Raw genomic sequence first — 20,053 nt, 5'->3', positions numbered from 1 at the left:
CCTGGTTACTGTAGTTGAATTATTTGAGTCTTTGTGTTTGGCCTCTTCTGAGGGCTTATGTTACACATAGAGCAACATACTCTGTCTATCAGGATTTCATCATGAAACCTTCGGATAAATTCCAGTTCCTTTTAAAAGGCTTAAAGGATTGATTTACTTTTTAAAGCCTCAAACTTTAGGGCACATGCTTGGTGCCAAGCTCAGGGGGAGGCTGGAGAGGAGATTGTAGGGAGCTGTATTTTAGTGTGGAAGATTTGCTGCTAAATGTCCTGTCTTTATTTAGTTACTGTACTTTCGCTTTTACTATGTAGTTCAGACACAAATGTACTGCGTGATCTGCAATCACTGCCAATGAGGCATACTCTCTGTTCCCACAGACAGACTTCATACATCAGGACAGTGCATCACCATGGTCCTTGACCTGTGTCCATCTGTTCCTATTAGGCGGTTTGTCCACAGCGGCTCGTCTCATCTTTGGCCCTGTCTCAAATTATGTACTTAATGTGGACATGGATTTTTAAAATTTAGAAGGGTGGTCATGAGTGCCCCCTTTACAGGAGCTGTTTACCCTTGATTAGTCCTTTTGCCAAGCCTTCTCTGGTATGGACTCCCAAGGACCACTATCTGACAGCCAATCTGGCATGTCACCAAAGTGTTGGCTCAGACAAGGAACATAGGGCAGAATTTGGGCCGAGTCTTTTGAAAATATTAAAAGTTTTACAATGATCTAATCCATAAAGTCTGACCTCTAACATCTTTTTAAATGCCTTTAAACAAGACAATTATGTATCTAAATACACCTGCAATCTAATAGACAGTAATTAATTTGTTCTTATTTCATGAGAGTTTTACTCGTTTCTCCATCTTACCTTGTTCCACAAGCCCTATTTTTCACTTCTTCATAAATCTTAACATTGATAAAAATACAGACCAACTGATCTGTGTCCATGATGGAAGCTTGGGCTTTGCCCCGGTGCCCACACTGATTTACTCTTGCCTGTGTCCAGATTAAAGGCTGATTCTTAATCAGTCACTCAAGCTTAACAACCCCCCCCCCCCCCCACCTAGGCTGATGGTGGTCTTAGCTGGTGGGGCCATCTGGCCGTCAATCTGGGACTGCTCCTGAACCAAGAGTTGTCCTCGCCTTAGATAGTCTACCCCGAAAGATGTCTATGATGACTCTCATAGGACAGAGCGGAGAGTTTGTGCTTGGGTCAACTGTCCCCATAATACAAACAGCTAAAAATAATACTAAACAGTGTTTTATTAAAAATGTGCAAATGGGAAAAGGTGTCAATGCCATCTCAAAATGGCCAAATATTTGTATATCAAATTTGTCTAACCAATATATTAGTCTTCCATGTGTACATTGTAATGTAGACATTACAATTTTTGTTTGTAATACAATGCAAACCGCCTCGTTGTTTTCCAGCTAAATGCATGTGCCAAACATCACTGTCTGTTCTCTACTACACAACTGAAGGAGATTGATGATGCTCCTGTGGTACCCAAATAACTGGATTTAACAAGATCAGCCTGTGTGAGAGGTTGAGATCCTAAAGTAAGCTTTGTTGGTTCTGGTCCCTACTGGGGATTGACGGATTGATCGATTCATCTGGCTTGATTAAGTCTTGGTTCTCTCCAGACTGCCAAGTGTCAGGCAAAGTGCAGGTTCGCCATAAATAGATTATATATTTGACAGCAGTAGATGAATGAAATATTGATTAAATGCCAAAGCTAAGAAAATTAAGTTATGCAGATGCAATGCTTTTCCACAAGCAACAACAAAAAATGGGATAGAAACTTCCTTGCAACAGAGATTTTATCTTAAGTGTAATTGTGCCCAGGTGAGTAATGTTTTCAGCCAGCGTGTGACCCCCTCTTACGCAGTCCTACTCTCATTAGACATTCTCTGCAATTTTAAATGCCTCTTGTTTTATTACACAACACCATTGCTGTTTCAAAAGAGAAATAAAGGAACAGAACATATGTTACATCAAATCCAGCAAACACATTTCTGAATCTTTGCCTCAGTCAAGAAGACAGTTTGTGCTTGGTAACTCTGTGCTTGAAAGAGGTTGTGAAATTATATCATTTTATGTGAAATCATTCAATAATCTATAACTATAATCTGTAACATGATCTATGGTGTTGTGTGAGTATCCCAGCAGCAGAGCTCATGGTGAAGGGTTTTCTAAAGCTGTAGAGCTGCTGGAATGGAGGTGTGGAGGGTTTGATGGCCTGTTTTAGGCTTCATATGGCTCTGGTCCTGATTGAATAAACAGAATTTAAAAACAAATCAGGAACAGCACCACAGAGAGACCCTGTGTTTTGACAAACGCTACATACATCTGCAGACCTTTTTTGAGCAATGTGAAACCATATTGAAATGCCAAAGTTGAAAATAAATCTATGTTTATCCAGATTCCTTGTTCCTTTGTATTCCCCTTTCGAACATTAACAGAGTGCTGTCACAGTGGTGGATTTCACCAATAACTTACACAGGAATGTCCTTTCCGGCTCAACTTGCCCCAAGATATCGGCCTGGAAGTTTCTAGTTATCCTGCAGACCTTGATTAGCTGGTTCAGTTGAGTTTTATTGGGGTTAGGGTTAAACATTGCTGGATGGTGGCCCTTCAGGAGAAGAATTGGGCATCACTGAACTTACATGCTTTTGTGTGTTCTGCCTCCTTGATTGCTCGTGTACGATGCCCAGAGGTCTATTTGATGTATGTGTTTGCCTTTTAACGATGTGTTCCTGCTTTCAGAATTGTTAGATAGAACGTGAAAGAATAGAACGTAGAGTTGGATATGTTGAACTATTTTTAATCATTAGAATATAAAAAGTATCCAGCTGTGTCATGTGGCAGATCACATGAGGCTCACTGTCTATCCCCCTGTTGGCCCTTTAGGAGCAGATTTACTAAACAGGGCAAATTAGCGTGAGAGTGCAATTCCAAAACAGCACCGATGGGAGTGGAAAGTTCTGCGCGTGATCTACTGACGACCCGCAATTTAAAGAACACAGATTTAGTAAGATCATTTCCATGATGACCAACGCAATCTACCACGTAGCATCTGGTTTAAGACGTGCTTTTTTAAGTGGTAAATAATAGCACAAACACCAGTACGTTGACGAGCGCAAACCTTAGTAAATCACCTTGCGTGATTCATTGAAATACTCTCCTCCCATAAATGTTGCGCCTGAAAGGGAAACTCCTACAAATGCATCCAATAAGGTCAGCCGCAAAAATAACTGTTGCACTACTTTTTTACTGCGTGTCTTTAGTAAAACCTGACGGTCGTTTTTTTTTATGCCAAAAGAGGGTTTGCGCTGGCGCAAGCTGTTAGTAAATCTGGAACCTAGTCATTGCGTATTTGCATAAAGTTCAACACTTGTTTGTCAATAATCTGGCACTCATATTGCCTCAAATTGCCAACCTTCAATACTAATGAATGACATCTGGGAGTTTTTGTTTTAATTCACTGGCAGTGTTATCTTTGTCAACCATGAAGGTGTTAACAAGGATTTATCATCATAAGTTTAATTTATCTAACATCCTAGTATTGCTCTTAAGTCTTCATCTCTCTGTTTTGTGAAATTTAGAATCTACTAAAAATCTAAGGCCCATTTTTCCAAGCTCCACCTCCTGACGCGGCCTCAACCCTATATTCGTGGTAAACTCCAACCTCTGGCTTTCCACAAGGGATTCAGCTGAGAACAGACATTATGCAAAACGACCGATTACAGCACTACAACACAGCGGACAGTAAATCAAAGCAAATCCTGCTTGTAATCTCTACTCAATTCTGGAGTAATGACTCGGAGGAGACAGTTGGACATGCAGCTCGTTTTTATTTTATTAGTTTAAAGGGATGGTTCACACCAAAATGGGAATTCATTTACTCACCATGTTGTCTCCATTTTTTTTACTCTCCATTTTTTCTCCCGTGAAAGACAAAAGAATTTTCATACTGCAAAAGTTTCTTAAGCTGTCTTCTTTTATGTTCAACAGAAGAACGAGTCAGTTTTGGAACATGAGGGTTATAAAAGATGATGATTTTCATGTTGGGTGAACTATCCCTTTATTTTTTCATGGAAAAGCTTTTCTTCTGTCATAGCTCTAAAATCTCATTCTATCTTGTTTGACACTGTTGTTATTGATAATAAATACTATGACTGTTAAAATGTTTAAAAAATTTAGATAAAGCTTATAATAAAATATAAATATTAGAATAAAAAAAAATGCTACCCTTGGCAACTAATGAAATAAAATAGTTTAAAGACAGAAATATATAAAACTAATAAAAATGACAACAGCGCATAAAAAAAATTAAAAAGTAAGCTAAATGTAAAATTCTTAAAATAAATACTTATATAATAGCACTGGTTTGACATTGGTTATGTGCAGAAGAACATTGTAACTTAGTGAATTATTCAAATATCAATCTGTTTCTCACACATAGATATAACATGACTTTACTCCCAGTCTACCATATTAATACAAGTTAATTGTATGTAAAAATAGCCTGAATTAATAAATAGTAAATATTTTCTACGCATGCTAATTCCACTCGCAGATGCTGTGGATAGTTCAAAATCACTCAATTTATGTGATCATGACTCAACCCCCCCCCCTTTGATTTATTTTTCTTTCTTCTTTAAAACTCCCCCTCTAATTTATGACTCTGTGTTCAGATTTAAGGGTGTGGGCCGCTGCTTTCATACTAACGGTTCCAGCAATCTTTAGAAGATCCTGTTTCCAGCAGTCAGGACTATCGTCCTGTAAACTCCACCAAAGCCCACATCAACTGCTCGTAAAAACAACTGAACTGGCCAAAGTCTTGTTTTCTCCAGTATAACCCCAGCCACTCGTCTCTTTCGATATGAAGTCATCATGCTTGCTGGAAACACTTTCCATTCCAAATGTTGATGTCAACTGAGAGACCAACCAATGGCGAGAAAGACCCGAGCTCACGCTCATACTGGATGCTCACGGGAGTCACATTGATCTGAATCTTTCATGTGCAGGCGGGGTATTTTTAGATTTAAGCATGTCTTTCAAAGCACTAATGAATTTGGGATCCAGGTTGTGTTTTCATTCTACTAATAAAGTTCAGAAAGTCCAATGGCAAGTCAGTTTCAAATGACAGTTTCAGGCAAGTTTATGGTGGATTTCTGTTTCCTAAACAGCTGTGGAGGGTCTGTGTTATGTTGTTCATTAGCTCTCTAGTTAGTGTCTCTTACTGTTTCCTTTGAGTAAGATGGTTACATCACTGTCTTAACTGACCCTGGAAATGCAAAGTGGAATGGAAATGGAAGTGTAATTTAGCTGAATTTCACTTTTAAAAGCAATTGTTGTGACTGTCACTTAATGTTTACATCTGCAAGGCTAAGAGTATTGCGGTCATTTAAATGACAGAATTTTCTTTTTTAAGTGATCTATTCCTTTATGTATCCTCATGTTGTTCCAAACTCATATAAATTTGTCCTCAATTGAACACAAAGATTTTTTTATTTATTTTTTGCTGAATTTATCAAATTTTGTTTCATAAACGCCTTAAATATTTTTTAAAGTCTTATTTTGGTATTATTTATATACTATTATAGTATTTATTAATATTTTGAACTTTTATTTTTATTCATTTTTATTTTAATTTTTGTTTAAGTTTAAATAATTGTGTATTGTACTTTTGACATTTTTATGATTTTATTGATTATTTAATAAATATTTATTCTACTCTACTAATATTTATTAGATTTTTTTTATTATTTCAGCTTTATATCAATTAATGAAAATGATTTTTAATAGTTTTACATTTAGATGTCAATAATAGCACTGTTCTAAAAATATTTTTTTTATATTTCACAGAAGAATGAAAATCATACAGGTTTGAAACGGCATGAGAGGGAGTAAATGACGACAATTTTCAGTTTAGGGTGAACTATCCCTTTAAATTTTGGACTTTTTTCACACAAAGCTGTTGTATGACTGAAGAGAAAATTTGGAATACAGCGCAATTCACATAGACCACTTTGATGGTGCCTTTAGGTCATTTGTGGAGCTTGACAGTTTCATTGTATGGAAAGAGCAGCTTGAACATTCAGCAAAATATCTATTTGTATTGAACGGAAGAAAGAGATTCATACAAGTTTGGCAGAACTTTAGGGTGAGTACATGTAAATGTAATAATTAAGTGATGTCGGAATATTTATTTTTGAGAGAATGCTCAGAGATATGTTCAAGTTGCTTTGGCCCTGCTGCTGTATGGCCCTGTTTGTGTGAGTTTTTTCCAGTGCTGCTGTACATTAAATACTGAGACCTCTTTCAGCCCACTGGAACGCTTGAATCATTAGACACACCACACATACCTTCACATGTTCCTTATATTTCCCAATGTTTATGTATCTGCCGGTTTGTGCATGAATCAGGTGGTTGTATGAATGATAAATCTGTTTTGAGTGTCTAGACCTGAGTGTGTCTGTATATCTGAATGCTTTGTCTTTGCAGTAGGAATTCAAAACTTGAAATTACTGCATTATTTCAAATCTATATCACCCATAAATGCATATAGTTCTGCTAATGAACAATATTATGGTGGAAGAGTTCTGAATATTATAAAAAATGTATTATTTTTTTCCCACTGAAAAAAGAAAGCCATACAGGGTTAAAACGATATGCACGTCAAAATAAGTGTACTTCTTTAAAGAACAACAAACGATTATTAAAACAATGATTTGAAATGTATTTTAAAGTAAAAATTGTAAAAAACACTTAAATGTGTTGGAAAATGTTTAATTCTAAATAAAATTATTAATTATAAAACCATTGCATAAAATCACATTTATTGTATAATATGGTTCATAAGGAATGTGCATTGTATATGTTACTAATTTTCTCCTCTTTTGGTATTCCATTCACAGCCCTTTCATTTTTCATTGGTTTTGTTTGTCAGATTTGGTTTAATCCCTCAGGCAGAATCTGTCTGAATGCAAATATTCAGATTATCGCCACACTCTTCCTTTGTCCCAAACATATTTTGCCTTCTTTTCTGCATGGGAGCAGCTGCTGTTAAATGCATGAAAGGGTGTGTGATTGACAGCAGCATTTGTCTGTAAGTGTCTGGGGACCCGTTGGGACAATGGCAGGGCCCTTCACTGAGCAATAGCTACCACACCTCAGACCCTGCACCCGCACCATCGGGCCCTGGGCCCTTTGTTGGTGTTCAATGGGGATCTAGGAATTTTCTCTATAGGTCCAGGTGTAAAATAATACTCCTTATATAATGTAATGCTACTTATAACTTTATTCTTAAAGTGGATTCTAAAAATCGAAATAAATCGTAATATGGAATTTGGTATTTCGAATGGTATTTCGAAATGCCCATGATAACAATACCTTGCATGTTCATTATTCTGATATATCGTATTACCGTATATTGGATACGGTCTACTTGTCCCACAGTTTGTAATTAAATAAAAAAGTGTACTTAAGTGTGTTAAGAAACATAGTCATGAATGTGTACTCTCTTTAAGTACACTTAACTAAGTGGCCTTTTATTGTGAGTGATTTCACAATAGTCTCATGCAAAAACATTTATAAACATAATGAGTTATGAAACCGCAGTGTCGGTAAGCTTAGCCTTTTTTTTGGTGTCTAGTAGTGATGTTAAACACACACACACATACACACACACGCTGTTTGTTCATGTTTTATTGGACTTTCCATAGACTTTCCATTTATAAGGACATTCCACTATTTTTATACAAACTGTATATTCTATCCCATACCCCTAAACCTATCCATCACAGAAAACATTCTGCATTTTCTCATTTTCAAAAACCATTACTTAGTATACTTAGTATAAGCTATTTTCCTCATTGGGACCAAAAAATGTCCCCACAAGGACAAGGAAAAGGATATTGCCATCTTTGTGGGCACATTTTGTCCCCATAATGTAGGGTTTACCTAGTCTAGCGTAGCCAGACCTTCAGACTGACGTGACGGCAGAAGGTCTGGACTCTATCGCAGCTTTTCTTTGCCAAGGACCGCCCAAGAGGACGTTTCACCGACATGTAACGCAACCAATCACAGTTAGTTTTGTTTCAATATAATGTCGGTGTCCCTACAATAACAGACCGGCGTGCATCTAATAAATTATTCATTCAAGAACATTGTGCAAGTTTACTGCATCAATGGAGCCGCGAACTTCACATACTTTTGAAAATCCAGCGTTTAGTTGGTCCTGGTAAGCGCTCATTGTCAGAGTTGTAAACACAATGGCTTCCTTCTTCCACGAGGGGTTTTGGCGCCACACATTTGTTTCTAGTAGGACCGATAAAGAACTCGACACACACGTCTCCCGGACATCCTGTAGAATTTAACCAATCAGATCGCGACTTCGAAACTCCTGAAGTGTTCCCAGAAAAGTGTGCCATATGCATATAAGACGTTCAGCCAATGGTCCATGGGTGTGACGTCTGAGGCTGAGACTAGGGTTTACCAGGCCACACACACGCACGCACGCACGCACGCACGCACGCACGCACGCACGCACGCACGCACGCACGCACGCACGCACACACACACACACACACACACACACACACACACACACACACACACGCAGACAAAAAACACACACACACCAAAACTTCTCTAAAATACGGTTGAAATGTGACTCACTTTGATGGTAAAAAAAGCACATCTTGTTTTGGTTGTTTTGTGATTTGGTTTATTACATGGTTTCCAGTACAAGGAAAATCTTTTCTTTTTTTTTGCCAAAACAATCTATAGGTGTGACTCACTGACTCCTGAACAGATTATGTTGATGTTTGGCCAGTAGACCAGAATTTTAGGATATTGTTTTCTTTTCCTCATGTGGACGGGGAAAACCAGTGTGACCAAACCTTCTCAGTTCAGTCAAGCTCAGTGTTAGGCTATCGTAACTTACCCAACACTTACCTAACTGACTGTTATTTGCCATATTTCAGCCACACAAACAGTTTAGAATGTTTTTTCTCATTAGCAGAAATGCCACAATATACCTCTACCCTTGGGAATGACTTTCCCACAACTGCCTACCTCGGAAATAAGTAATACGAGTCACTATTACACATAATGGCCGGTCTGTTTGTGCTATCTCACTTCCTGCGTAGCATACTGGAGTGTGCCAGTGACACCAGTTCAGGAGGCAGGGATTTTTGGGTGAAGCTGGCATATTACTGAACTCCATATGGTAAGGGGGTTATACAGTATGTGGAGTCTCATGTGATTTTTCTTCCCGTAGCCTCCATTAAGAAGGTTAGAAAATGTTAGAAGCTTTTGTTACTGTAAGACATACCTCAGTGAGTCCAGATGCAGTCTGCCCGGATTAAATTTGCCCTCTCTATGAGTCTTAGGCCTCCTGAATAGAGCTTAATCTTTCCTCAGCCTCACTCTGGTATGAATGCCTAGGGTTCCTCAGGCTCCTTTGTGGTCTTCTTGTGGCTCTAATCTCTCGCTGCCGATCCACTCTATCCCTTTTGTCTTGTTCCTTCTGTCACACAAATCCACTTTAATAATCGGCCAATAAATCTTAGGCAATATAAGTAAACCTCAATGGTTTGCAAAGATTTACTTGTATGACTAAAGCTTCATATTTAAATTAAACATTAAATTAAATATCAGTTATATTTAATTTTGCAAGAAATATGAATATGCTTGACAAGTTAAATTATATATTTTTGTAGTTATAGATTTGCCCCCCTCATTATAGTAAGCTATAGGTAGGGATGGGTATAGTTAAATTTTTTTCGATATCGATACCTTTACTTTGATATCGGTTCCTGAACGCTTCTTGCTTCTATACCAATTTTATGAAACCCGTTCTAGATGGAGATGGAGTTCACGTGGAGCAACATGTCCTGCAAACCGATCCACTGTGAGACACTGCAAACACTGGCAGATAATGAGCTGTTCATTTGTAAAAACACATTGGCGCGCTTCACTCTGAAACATGCGCAGCACATTTATTTATTGAATTATTTCACAGCCTTTGATCATGCATCCCTACTTACTGTTTTCACTTGCAGTCAATTGAGGTAAAGTAAATGTGTTTGTGTTTGGCTCTTGGTCCACAACTCTTAGATCGTCCAAATCCACAATCTGGCTCACTTTTTCCCCTTAGGACGGCCTCTTTAGCACTAATTTGGTTTTAGTTTACCTAGCAATAAAGGGGAAAAAACCCAAACAATGCTCTTGCCCTGCCATGGTTACAGCATGTTCTGCTTGGCCTGGAGTCTACTAATGCATTTACCCACAATCCTCTGGCAAAGTTGGCCTCAGCTGTGACATGAGGGTGTTAAGAGACCACAGTCAGACAAAAAATTGTGAAACCAAAGGAACCCTGTTAAAAGTACTGTGGTGGTACATTAATGATGGTCCTTTATTAGTTTGTGCCCACTGCAACGTTCAGCTGATCAGAAAAGTCATTCCTACGGCTGCCAAAAGTTCATGGATATGGCTCTAGTTCATTTTGTAATGTTACACTACTGTCTTTTATGTTTTCAGGACATAGTTGAGAAAGTCTGCTACTGGTCTATAAAGGTAGCGGGCAGACAATAGCTCAGAGGGATGTTTAAACTGCTGTTAATTTTACAGGCTGTGGTTTTGGTTACAATGCTCACCTGCTACAGGAAGAGTTTTAATGAAACACTGCTGTCTGAGGATGATCTAGTTCAGAGCTGTCAGCTGCTCTGCCGTAACCTCTACTTTCAAATTACCTCAGTTTCGTGCTACTGGCATCTATTTATTATTGATAAAACTGAAATTGAACAAAAAGAGATAGGATTTAATTTTGTCATTTTTTTATTTTATTACAAGATGATCAATCTAATGTTTTTTACTGCAACATTTGTTATTTAGTACAAATGTACATATTGCCTGGGATATGTTTAATATTTTTACATTTTAAATGAAAAGAGGCAGGGTTGTGTTTTATATTTCATTTTGTTATAAATAAGCTAACGTTATGCATGGAGTGAATATATCAATAATCAATATGCGTTGCCTGCACAACATTTGTGTGGCTATAATTTTTAAGATTCCTTTAAATAAAAACGAAAAGAGGCAGAGTAGTGTTTTATAACATATTTCGTTTTATTTTTTGCCTAAAATGTATACAGAGATAACCGGAGTAGCAGAGCGAGTTGAGTGACAGAATTGCCGGACTCGCGTCCTCGGGAGTCATTCTCCTCAGTCGACTTGCCAAGTCCGAACTTTGCTTACTTGGTATTGAGAAACGCCTAATGTCGGCGCTTGTCTTCTTATGACAAACAGCCACATGCCGAGTAGCAAGAACAAGATCTGCTGTATGTCATCCATTGTTGTTTACTGTCGCTTTCTTCTTCACACGAAAATGACATCGATCACTTCTCTCCGGCATAGGCTACACCACGCCTATCAAGTAAGGTACTGTTGGCGGTGGAAACGCAAGCCGGATCAGGGTTTACTGTCCCGAATCGCACTGTACTGTACTGTACTGTACTGTACCGTACCTTACCGCTCGGTGGAACGAGCCATAAGTAACTTTGTAAGTTCATGTAGTTCTACTAACCATAACCCTAACCTAACAGTCTACTAATACTCTGATAGTTAGTTGACATGTAGTTGCAAAGTTACTTATAGTTAGTAGAATGTCTATCGAAATAAAAAGTGTAAACCAATAGTTTTAGTTTAACTGAGAATACTTTTTTTCTGGAACATAGTGCAAGTCGTATGGGAAACTTTTACGGTGTTTTTTGGTGTTTTACACTCCCTGGTGACTTTTTGCTTTTATTGTATGTAAAAGAGCAGCGTGAACCTTCTGCTAAACAATTTTCTCCATACAGAAGAAAAAAGGCAAAGGGGTTTGGAAGGACATGTCAGTCAATACGTTGAAAGGTCAACAGGTCTATTGAAGTGACACACCTGTGATGCCACAATGCTTTAACACTCTGGATTTCAAAAGATGCTCTGTGTATTGTGGTTTGTTTGAAGTGCATGCTTGTGAACCTTTGAAATAGTGTGCAAACATGCTTTTATCCTTTTAATTGTTGAAATACACCAGATATCATTGATACCGAACCCCACCCTCCACCCTCCACCCCCGGCCAGGTTTGGTTAGCTTCCGATTAGGCCTACCATATTTGATGTGGTATATTCATTTGTGTTTTGAAGATGAACAAAGGGGTTGGAATGAGGGTGTGTAAAATGATGATATCATTTTTAATTTTGGGTGAACTATCCCTTTAATTTAATTTTCTACTACACAGGAAATCTACTACACAGGACTGGAAGTCTTATGCCCAGAACACATTGTACGACATTTTGGGCTGTCCCAGTCGAAAGATGACCAATCGTGGCAATTTCTGTGGTCGTGGCTCCTAAACGGTGGTCCTCTCATAGTGTGTTTGGTGCTACGATCTACGTCTACTGACTAGCCAATAAAAATGCTACATGAAATGGCGTATTGATTGACGCGACATGGCGCTAAAACTTAAAACTATACATCAAGCTTCATTTGCAGAAATGGCATGCCAAGTTGGCCGCTTGGCTAGGAAAACTAGCCATGACTGCATCCATATTCTCCTCTTTTGCTTTATGTGCACTTTTTTTCAGCGCACATAAAAAACACTATTGCCAAAGTGTGATTCATCTTGCTCTAATTGTTTACCACTAGTTTGCTTGTCGTACCGAAGTTTATCAGATCCATGTTGTACAGTGTGATTTGTAATGATCTTATGGGATTGCCAAAATCACACAGTCTGTTGCAGGCATTAAACACGTTTAATACTTCAAATGTTAAACAAATGAAATCCATTTGGTTATGTATTTTCTCTGAAGAAGAAGACTTTCTGTAGCTGATGAAATGGAAATATACAGTTGCCCTAAAAAGCTTTACTTATGTTCACACAACACAGGCATTTTTAAGTGACAAAATCAGATTATTGTTTGCTCATCCATAATTTTCTATTATGTATTGAGCATTTTTCTATTTTTGAAGTAGTTTAAACCTGTACAAATTTCTTTTTGTGATTTTTTTTTTTACATTAAATCTTTAAATGAAATCCCTTTGGTTTAATATTTTAGTTACTCAATGTAACCGCATTCATGCAGTTTTAAATGTGTGACTTAGTGTTAAACTTAGGGACACTGTATCTCTTATTACATCACATGAAGGCAAGAGTCTAACACGGTGTGATGGCCTGTTTGTTTCCATGGCAGCAGGGTGTTGCCCCCTCCTTACTTATGAAATAACCTCGATTAAAATACACTGTATGACTTCAGCCAGCTGGAATATGTTTTTACTAGAGGATTTCTTATGATGTGTCATAAACGACAGGAACTTTCACTAGTCCAAATGTGTTCTTAGCGTATTCTTAGCGTCACCCAGTTTAAAATGCATTTTGAACTATGACGCTTTCTTTTTAGACACATATGTAGTTGAACTGTTTTTTTTATTTTTTTTATGTGGAGCGAAACCCATTGGGAATGTACACCAGCCAATACCGTAACATGCCTTCTTTTTTGGGCTGGTATATTCAGCAGGGATCACACAGTGTCCCCTTTGAGTTCAGTCTCACCATGATCCTCATAAACAAGGATGCCTCAGATGGCTGGACGGGTTATTTCTGTGATATGTTTTCCATACGCAATAGTGTGAGTGAGCGCTTGTGTGTATCTAAAGGAATGTGTGTGGTAATGAGATGCCATGCCAGTGTAGAGGAATGAAGATGAGCATGCCATCATTGGTTTCCTGTTTTCACATTTCTGAAAGCTCTCTGTGTATCTTGCAAAAAATAGCCCAGGACATGCTTGTGGGATATGGAAAGTGTTTGTGCATGGGATTTAAGGAGTGAATTATTGATTCTCAGAGGAAGTGCAGTTTTATATAGATGTTTTGTTTGTGATTTTGGTTTATGTTGGGATGCTGAGATGCTTTAGGTCTATCAGTGCACTTCTTATAGTTCTATCTCGTCAGGACCGGTCACTGTTTAGAGCAGGTCTTAAAATAAAGCAGCTGTGAGCGTCTACTGCAGGTCTGTGTGCTGGTGGTCAACTCTGTAAGTTATTCTCATGCCACTGTGTGCTCATATTTCATAACACTAAAGGAGATGATGGACAGAGTGATGCTCTACTTCTGTTTTAGATATGATCCTGTGGTTTTTAGAAAAGAAGGCTCTGATTTAAAGGGATAGTTCGCCCAAAAGTGAAATGTGGTTATCACTTACTCACCCATATGTCATTCCAAACCATAATCGGGTTTAAGCTCCTGAGGCTTTATGAGCAGCTGTAAACAGCTTTATATCTATGGTAACTATGGCGTTGGTATTGAAAGTCCATACAATGTTGTTTTCCCCTCGCAGCAGAAGGGGAAGGGGAGGGCTCTCATTGACAGAGACACCACTTACCCAACTTTTAGTTTTTTACATAATTTACATTAACTTACAGCTATATTACACACTAAAGGAAAGGTACTATACAAAGATATGGCATCATTACTACCATAATAAGTGTTCTTTAATTTAGTGTTTCATAACCACTTTTTACTTTCTATCTCAGTGGTTCCAAATCCTGGTCCTTGAGTACCTACAGTAGGCTATATCATTTGCACCTGTATGATTCTGCTGTGGGCGCCATCTTCTGGCATTAAATGGAAATTCATTAATTGCAACCCTTACAGTGCATTATACTGTTGGTAGGCAGGTCCTTTGTGGTTTTGGACTCCACTACAAAATAGCTGTCCTTTTTAAATAGTGGCTATTTCATGCAGCTTTTGTTTCCTTAAACATACACACACCTGATTTCCAAATAACTTATCAGTTCATTAGTAGAGACCCCGAAACAAATGGGGTTTGCATCCAAAACCTGAAATGTGTTTCAGATATGAGAAACATTCAAAATGTGTACAGTTGGGGCCGGGGGTACTCAGGGTTGGGAACAAGTGACCCTTACAGGTTTGATATCCTAATGTGATATTCAAGATAACTGCTGTACTTATGATGGCGGCATGGCACGCTTTATTTATAAGCTTAAGGTAATTGAAACAGTGTGAATAAAAATGCCTTAGGCTATTTCTTTGATTAAACATCTAACTTCACAGTCTTTGCATTTGTATCAAATGCTCTTTCAAGGAAGTGCCATTCCAGCTTAGGTGGATTTATCGCTCATGGCAACAGTATGTTATCTTAGCATAGAATCAAAAGACAACAATTTGTGCCTTTAATGTCAAGTTTTTCATCCAAAGCCATTATATAACATACGTCTATTGTTTAAAATAACCACTTTCTGTGATCTTATATGTGCTGTCTTATCATGGAATGATGCAAAAAATATATATTAATTTATAGTATTCTCTACAATAATATAGTCTATGCCGATTATACATATTGTTAATTCTTATGAAAATTCCAGAGGTAGCTTGAAGAATACAGATTAACTATATTTTGTCTCAACTATGTGTTTATTGTCACGTTTATAGAGTCGAACCTGCTCACCTGCTAGTAGCTTTAGTGATCCTGAAGACATTGATTAGCTTGTTAAGGTGTGTTTGATTAGGGTTGGAGCTAAATTCTGCAGGACCGTATCACTCCAGGACCGACCTTGCCTATCCCTGGCATACGGCATTACAACAACAACAGGGTTTTCCTTTTAGGGTGAACTTTTCCTTCAAGACCCTTTTAGATGACTAACCATAATTTTGAGGACTAGTATTAGTAATGCATACTAAGAGCCTTAGCATACATCACTAGTAAATGGTCTTTGCATTGTGATTTAATCTATGTCTATGGTGCATGAAACTCTTACTTCTAGAGATGTTTGAGATGGGCAGTAGAGTAGCTTTGCAGTGAGCAATGGAGAACAAACAAATAAGGGACATGTAAAGTGAGAAGAGAAAGCCATCTCGTCCAGTGCAGGCAGATGTGTGTGTTGTAGCACGCTGGTTTGCAATCTGACGGTCTCTTTCCCTGCTTCACTCTCTCCCTGATATGCTCCGTGTCTCAATGGAAACCTCATGCATGTGCACTCTGCCTTCCCACTCTGAAAGAGAGAGCGAGAGAGAAAGAGGGAGGGATCGCGAAGAGCGAGAAAGAATCACATCATCAGAAGATCAGCAGAGGAAAGCAGCAGTAGCAAGGACCAGCAGGCTTTGCCATGCTCACTCAGAGGAATGGGGCGTGTACCGGCTGCGTTCTGCCCGGGAAGGACGGCTCAGATCAGATGGATGTGGCTCGGTGTACCTGTACCTGGGATTGTCTGACAGGGGTTGACGGCTGTTTATCGGACGCTTCCTGCCTTTGGATCCAGCTCCTGGCCAGGGCATACTGGGGGGACGTGGAACTGGGGCTCCGGGAGGCCCAGAAGGATGTCTCTTGGCGCAGATTGAAGAAGACGACTCCGAGGAACTGCATGCGGGCGTGGGTAAGGTTATCTGGATCTGCTGTAGGTTAAGAGCAGCAGAACTAAAAAGGAGAAGATGGGTGACAGTCTGGTCCTGCATATAAGGGATGGAGGGCTCTCAGTGGTGTATTGAGTTACGCTGGACTGAGGGGGGTAAGGAGATGGCTTTCAGGAATGCTTTGTCTGTCATTCACATCCAGGGTGTTTGGTTAGGTCTCCTACATTGAGCCATAATGTAACATATTTTTCACAGCAAGACAACTGTGTGTGTACATGCCCTGGTTTCACGTTTCAGTTATTGTTCCTACGTAAGCAACGGTCCCAAAAGAGGGACCTTGGAATTGAACAGACTTTTGATTGGGTCCTTGCTCACGTTTTTAAACCCAAACCCTGTGGATGATGGTTTCATCTAGAGAACAGAGTTGTGATTGAGTTGTTTCTCTGTTTTTATCTTTGGAAAAGTGTGTGTTCAAGAAAGAGAGACGTTTATGTGTTCACAGTGAGCTCCACTGTGGCTCAAGAGTGACTCACGCTTGCCATAACTACTGGACGCACATGAATTTGTGTATTTCGTCATGACAGCATTTAGCAAGAAAATGTTATTGCTTAGAGGTTGCTCTATTGTAGCTGAGGAAACTTCCATAACATGGGTTTCATTTTTTTTTAAATTTAGCTATTAGCTTTGTCTGAGATATTTCTCATTACATTTCATTAGAGAAATGAAAATAGACACAGTTGAGACAGTTGTTGACAGTAGAGGAATAACACTATCTATGCCTCAAATCATTTGGTCTTTGAAGAATTTGATTAGAATAGTTTGGGTTCATTGTGAGATTAGAATTCGGTATCTTGTCAAATATGATTTTGAGATATTCTATGAATGTCAGATTGCTGTGGTCTTTATCTCAACAACAAAAAACTTTTTGGCAAAAGTCTCAATTTAATCCTATTGTTTTCTAGACAAACAAAAACAATGCAGTAGTAGATTGGATGGGCTGATAAATATATTGTCGGAATTAACAGCTTTGTACAGTATGTCAAGTTTTCTGGCAATAGAACACATAAATGTGATTTTCAAACCAAGTTTCTGAAAACCATTAAACACACACCACTGTTAAAATGTACTTGGTAGTGAAATGTGATAATGTAACTAGATAGTTCTTGAATTTGACTAATGACCAATGGGATTGTGTGTATTATTCATGCTGTTTGATGGACTGGATGGTTTGTATGATGCTGTTTCTGGTGTGGAGGACTATCACACAGGGCAGTCATTCGCGTCTCCTGGACTTTCCGCCATTCAGATGAGAGCTTTTTCCAGCTGTATAATTTAACAGGTTAAATTTAGCATTGGAAACAGGGTTGTGTGCCCACCACAAAGACTATGACTGGCTAATGGTAGAGAAATGAAAAATGAAAGACAGAGGAAAGTTGTGATGTTATAGTGGGTGTTGTTGGAAAACCACGTGTATGAGTCAAGGTAGCATTAGCATATGAAAGTAAAGAGTAAAGAGAGGAAAGAGAATCCTTCACACAGCAGTATGATAATATGGAATGATGCCAGAAAGTTCTGAAATTGAGCTAATTTGTCATCATTTTTACATTTTACAATAATAACCTTAAAAACAGAGTAAGGCCCCGTTCACATATCGCGTCTTTTGCACGCTCAAGTTCATTATTTCAAATGGAGGCGCGCGGTTTGCGCGCTCATAATGGAAGCGACGCGGTCGCGGTGCGACGCGCTCGTTTTTTCCAGGCGCGTCCGCGCCGCATCGAGATAAAAACATCTCAACTTTTCAAAATGCCGCAAGCGCACCGTAGGTCACGTGACACGAACCAACCAATCAGCTTCCTCGCCATTTTTGTTACCTCAGCAGAACTAAATGGAGGAACGGCTCATCATTGCGGTCCAGGGATTTCCTGAAATTTATGTATAGGGTGCACCCAAACACTGCGTTTTTTACTTTTCTGAGTAAATAAGTCTTGTAACAGGGTTACAGCAAGGGTTTTTCGGTGGTGGAAATCCATTGCTGAAATTTCCTTCATGTAACGGAGAGAGCAGCTGATGGTTGCTTAGCAACGACAGACGCCTCCGGAGCGCAACCGCCCTAGCGCTTCTTTGGAAAAAAGAGAACGCATGCGCCTAGCGTTTTCTACGCGTTTTTAGGCGCGATATGTGAACGGGCCCTAACAAATGTCATATTTCATGTAGGGGTGAATTCAGGTTGATTGGAAGACTTTTCCCCTGTCATCTCACTGGCAAAAAGTGTTCCTATCAACCTGAATTCACCCATATTTTATTTGCTATCCAGTGTTTCCCCTAGAAATTTTTCCAGCAGCGGTGCTGTTATGTGCCCGAGGTTGTTACCAAGCCGCGCGTGGTGGGGTCCGGGGGCATGCACCCTTGAAGATTTTTTTTTAAATAACCCCTTAAACCATGACTTCTGGCAAGTTTTGTGGATAGAAATGGACATTTTGAGAAAAACAAATATGACATACCATCAACTGATTCAAGGCATGATTATTGCAGCACGTACCTTGAACTGCAGTCACATTTTCAGCTTGGTAAAAATTGTTTAGGGGAAAAATGAAATGGCACAACCCAGAAAAAGATTATTTACAATTTATTGAAAATTTTATCTTAATGGGAAAGGCCACACCCAATCTGTGAGCACTTAATTTTTCTGGGCTTTTTATAGAAGATCTCTAAGGCTCTTTGGTAACTGAATGATATTGTGGGGGTATTTTTTGTTTTTGCAAGAAGTCTTATGCTCATCTAGCCTGGATTTATTTAATCAAAGAATCTTAAAAAAAAAAAAAAAGAGCATCACGTATCATCATATTAGAATTATTTCTGAAGGACACCAACAACTTTAGTAGACTCATCTGAAAAATTAAATATGATTTAACGTTAACTATCAGGACTATGAGCAGTAGGTGATACTTCCTCTTCTTCATGGAGAGCGCAGTTCGTACCGCTTTCTCCTGCTGCGCCGCTGCTGAATACATTGTAGGGGAAACACTGCTATCCAATGTTCAGCTATTCTTTTTAATAGTCAAAGCTCAGTAAACACTGCATGTCATGATGGTCACAGACACAGAGATGTAGGCTACCTTTCATTTCACCAAACTGATTGCTCACTAAAAAACCCTCATAGATAACGTTTTCAAATCATTTAATGTTGTGTGACATGAAGAGGTAATATAAAGTGGCTGAGTTGTTTACTTACATTTTAATTAGTCTTCCCATATAAACACCATTATTTATTTACACAAAACGAGAGGCGGGATTTATCGTGTGAACTCGTGAGCTCAGAGGAGGCAAGAGAGTCACTCTTTCGCACTATAACTTCAACAACTGGTGCTGCTGTTGGACAGTGTCACTTCAGGAAAACTAGTAATACACTTTTTATTGTCATATTTTGTAATATTTGCATTGTTTTATTTTGTACTGTGGATTGTTTTCTCATCCAGTTTTTGGGGAAAACCTTGCCTCCTCTGAGAAAACGCCTTAGCTCCTAACTGTGCAGAATACTGTATGCTACATACTATTTTATAAAACTGCATGTGAAACAGTATTATGCAGCAATAATATTGTTGCGGGAGCTCACTTCGTTGCATTTTTAATA

At 38.7% G+C, this 20,053-nt stretch overlaps 1 protein-coding gene across 4 annotated transcripts in view; it reads left to right on the top strand.

The window, feature by feature from the left end:
- Window positions 1-20,053, top strand: part of arhgap21a (Rho GTPase activating protein 21a) — a 110,786-nt gene that overhangs the window by 28,687 nt on the left and 62,046 nt on the right. For 2 of the 4 annotated variants that reach the window (XM_077244227.1, XM_077244226.1), the window contains exon 1: window positions 16,076-16,445. The exons of 1 other annotated variant lie outside the window; for it this stretch is intronic. In XM_077244227.1, coding sequence (XP_077100342.1) covers window positions 16,179-16,445 — 267 coding nt within the window. In that variant the 5' untranslated portion in view covers window positions 16,076-16,178. Of the gene's footprint in view, window positions 1-16,075; window positions 16,446-19,801; window positions 19,822-20,053 lie in introns of those variants that run through there. One more of the 4 variants, XM_077244231.1, reaches the window with a different exon arrangement.

The sequence above is a fragment of the Siphateles boraxobius genome, unplaced genomic scaffold (assembly GCF_051911475.1).
Source record: "Siphateles boraxobius isolate OS27281-9 unplaced genomic scaffold, OSU_SipBor_1 26, whole genome shotgun sequence".
NCBI lineage: Eukaryota > Metazoa > Chordata > Actinopteri > Cypriniformes > Leuciscidae > Siphateles > Siphateles boraxobius.
The sequence above is the reverse complement of the archived record's forward strand: the minus strand, read 5'-3'. Positions and strand labels throughout refer to the sequence as shown.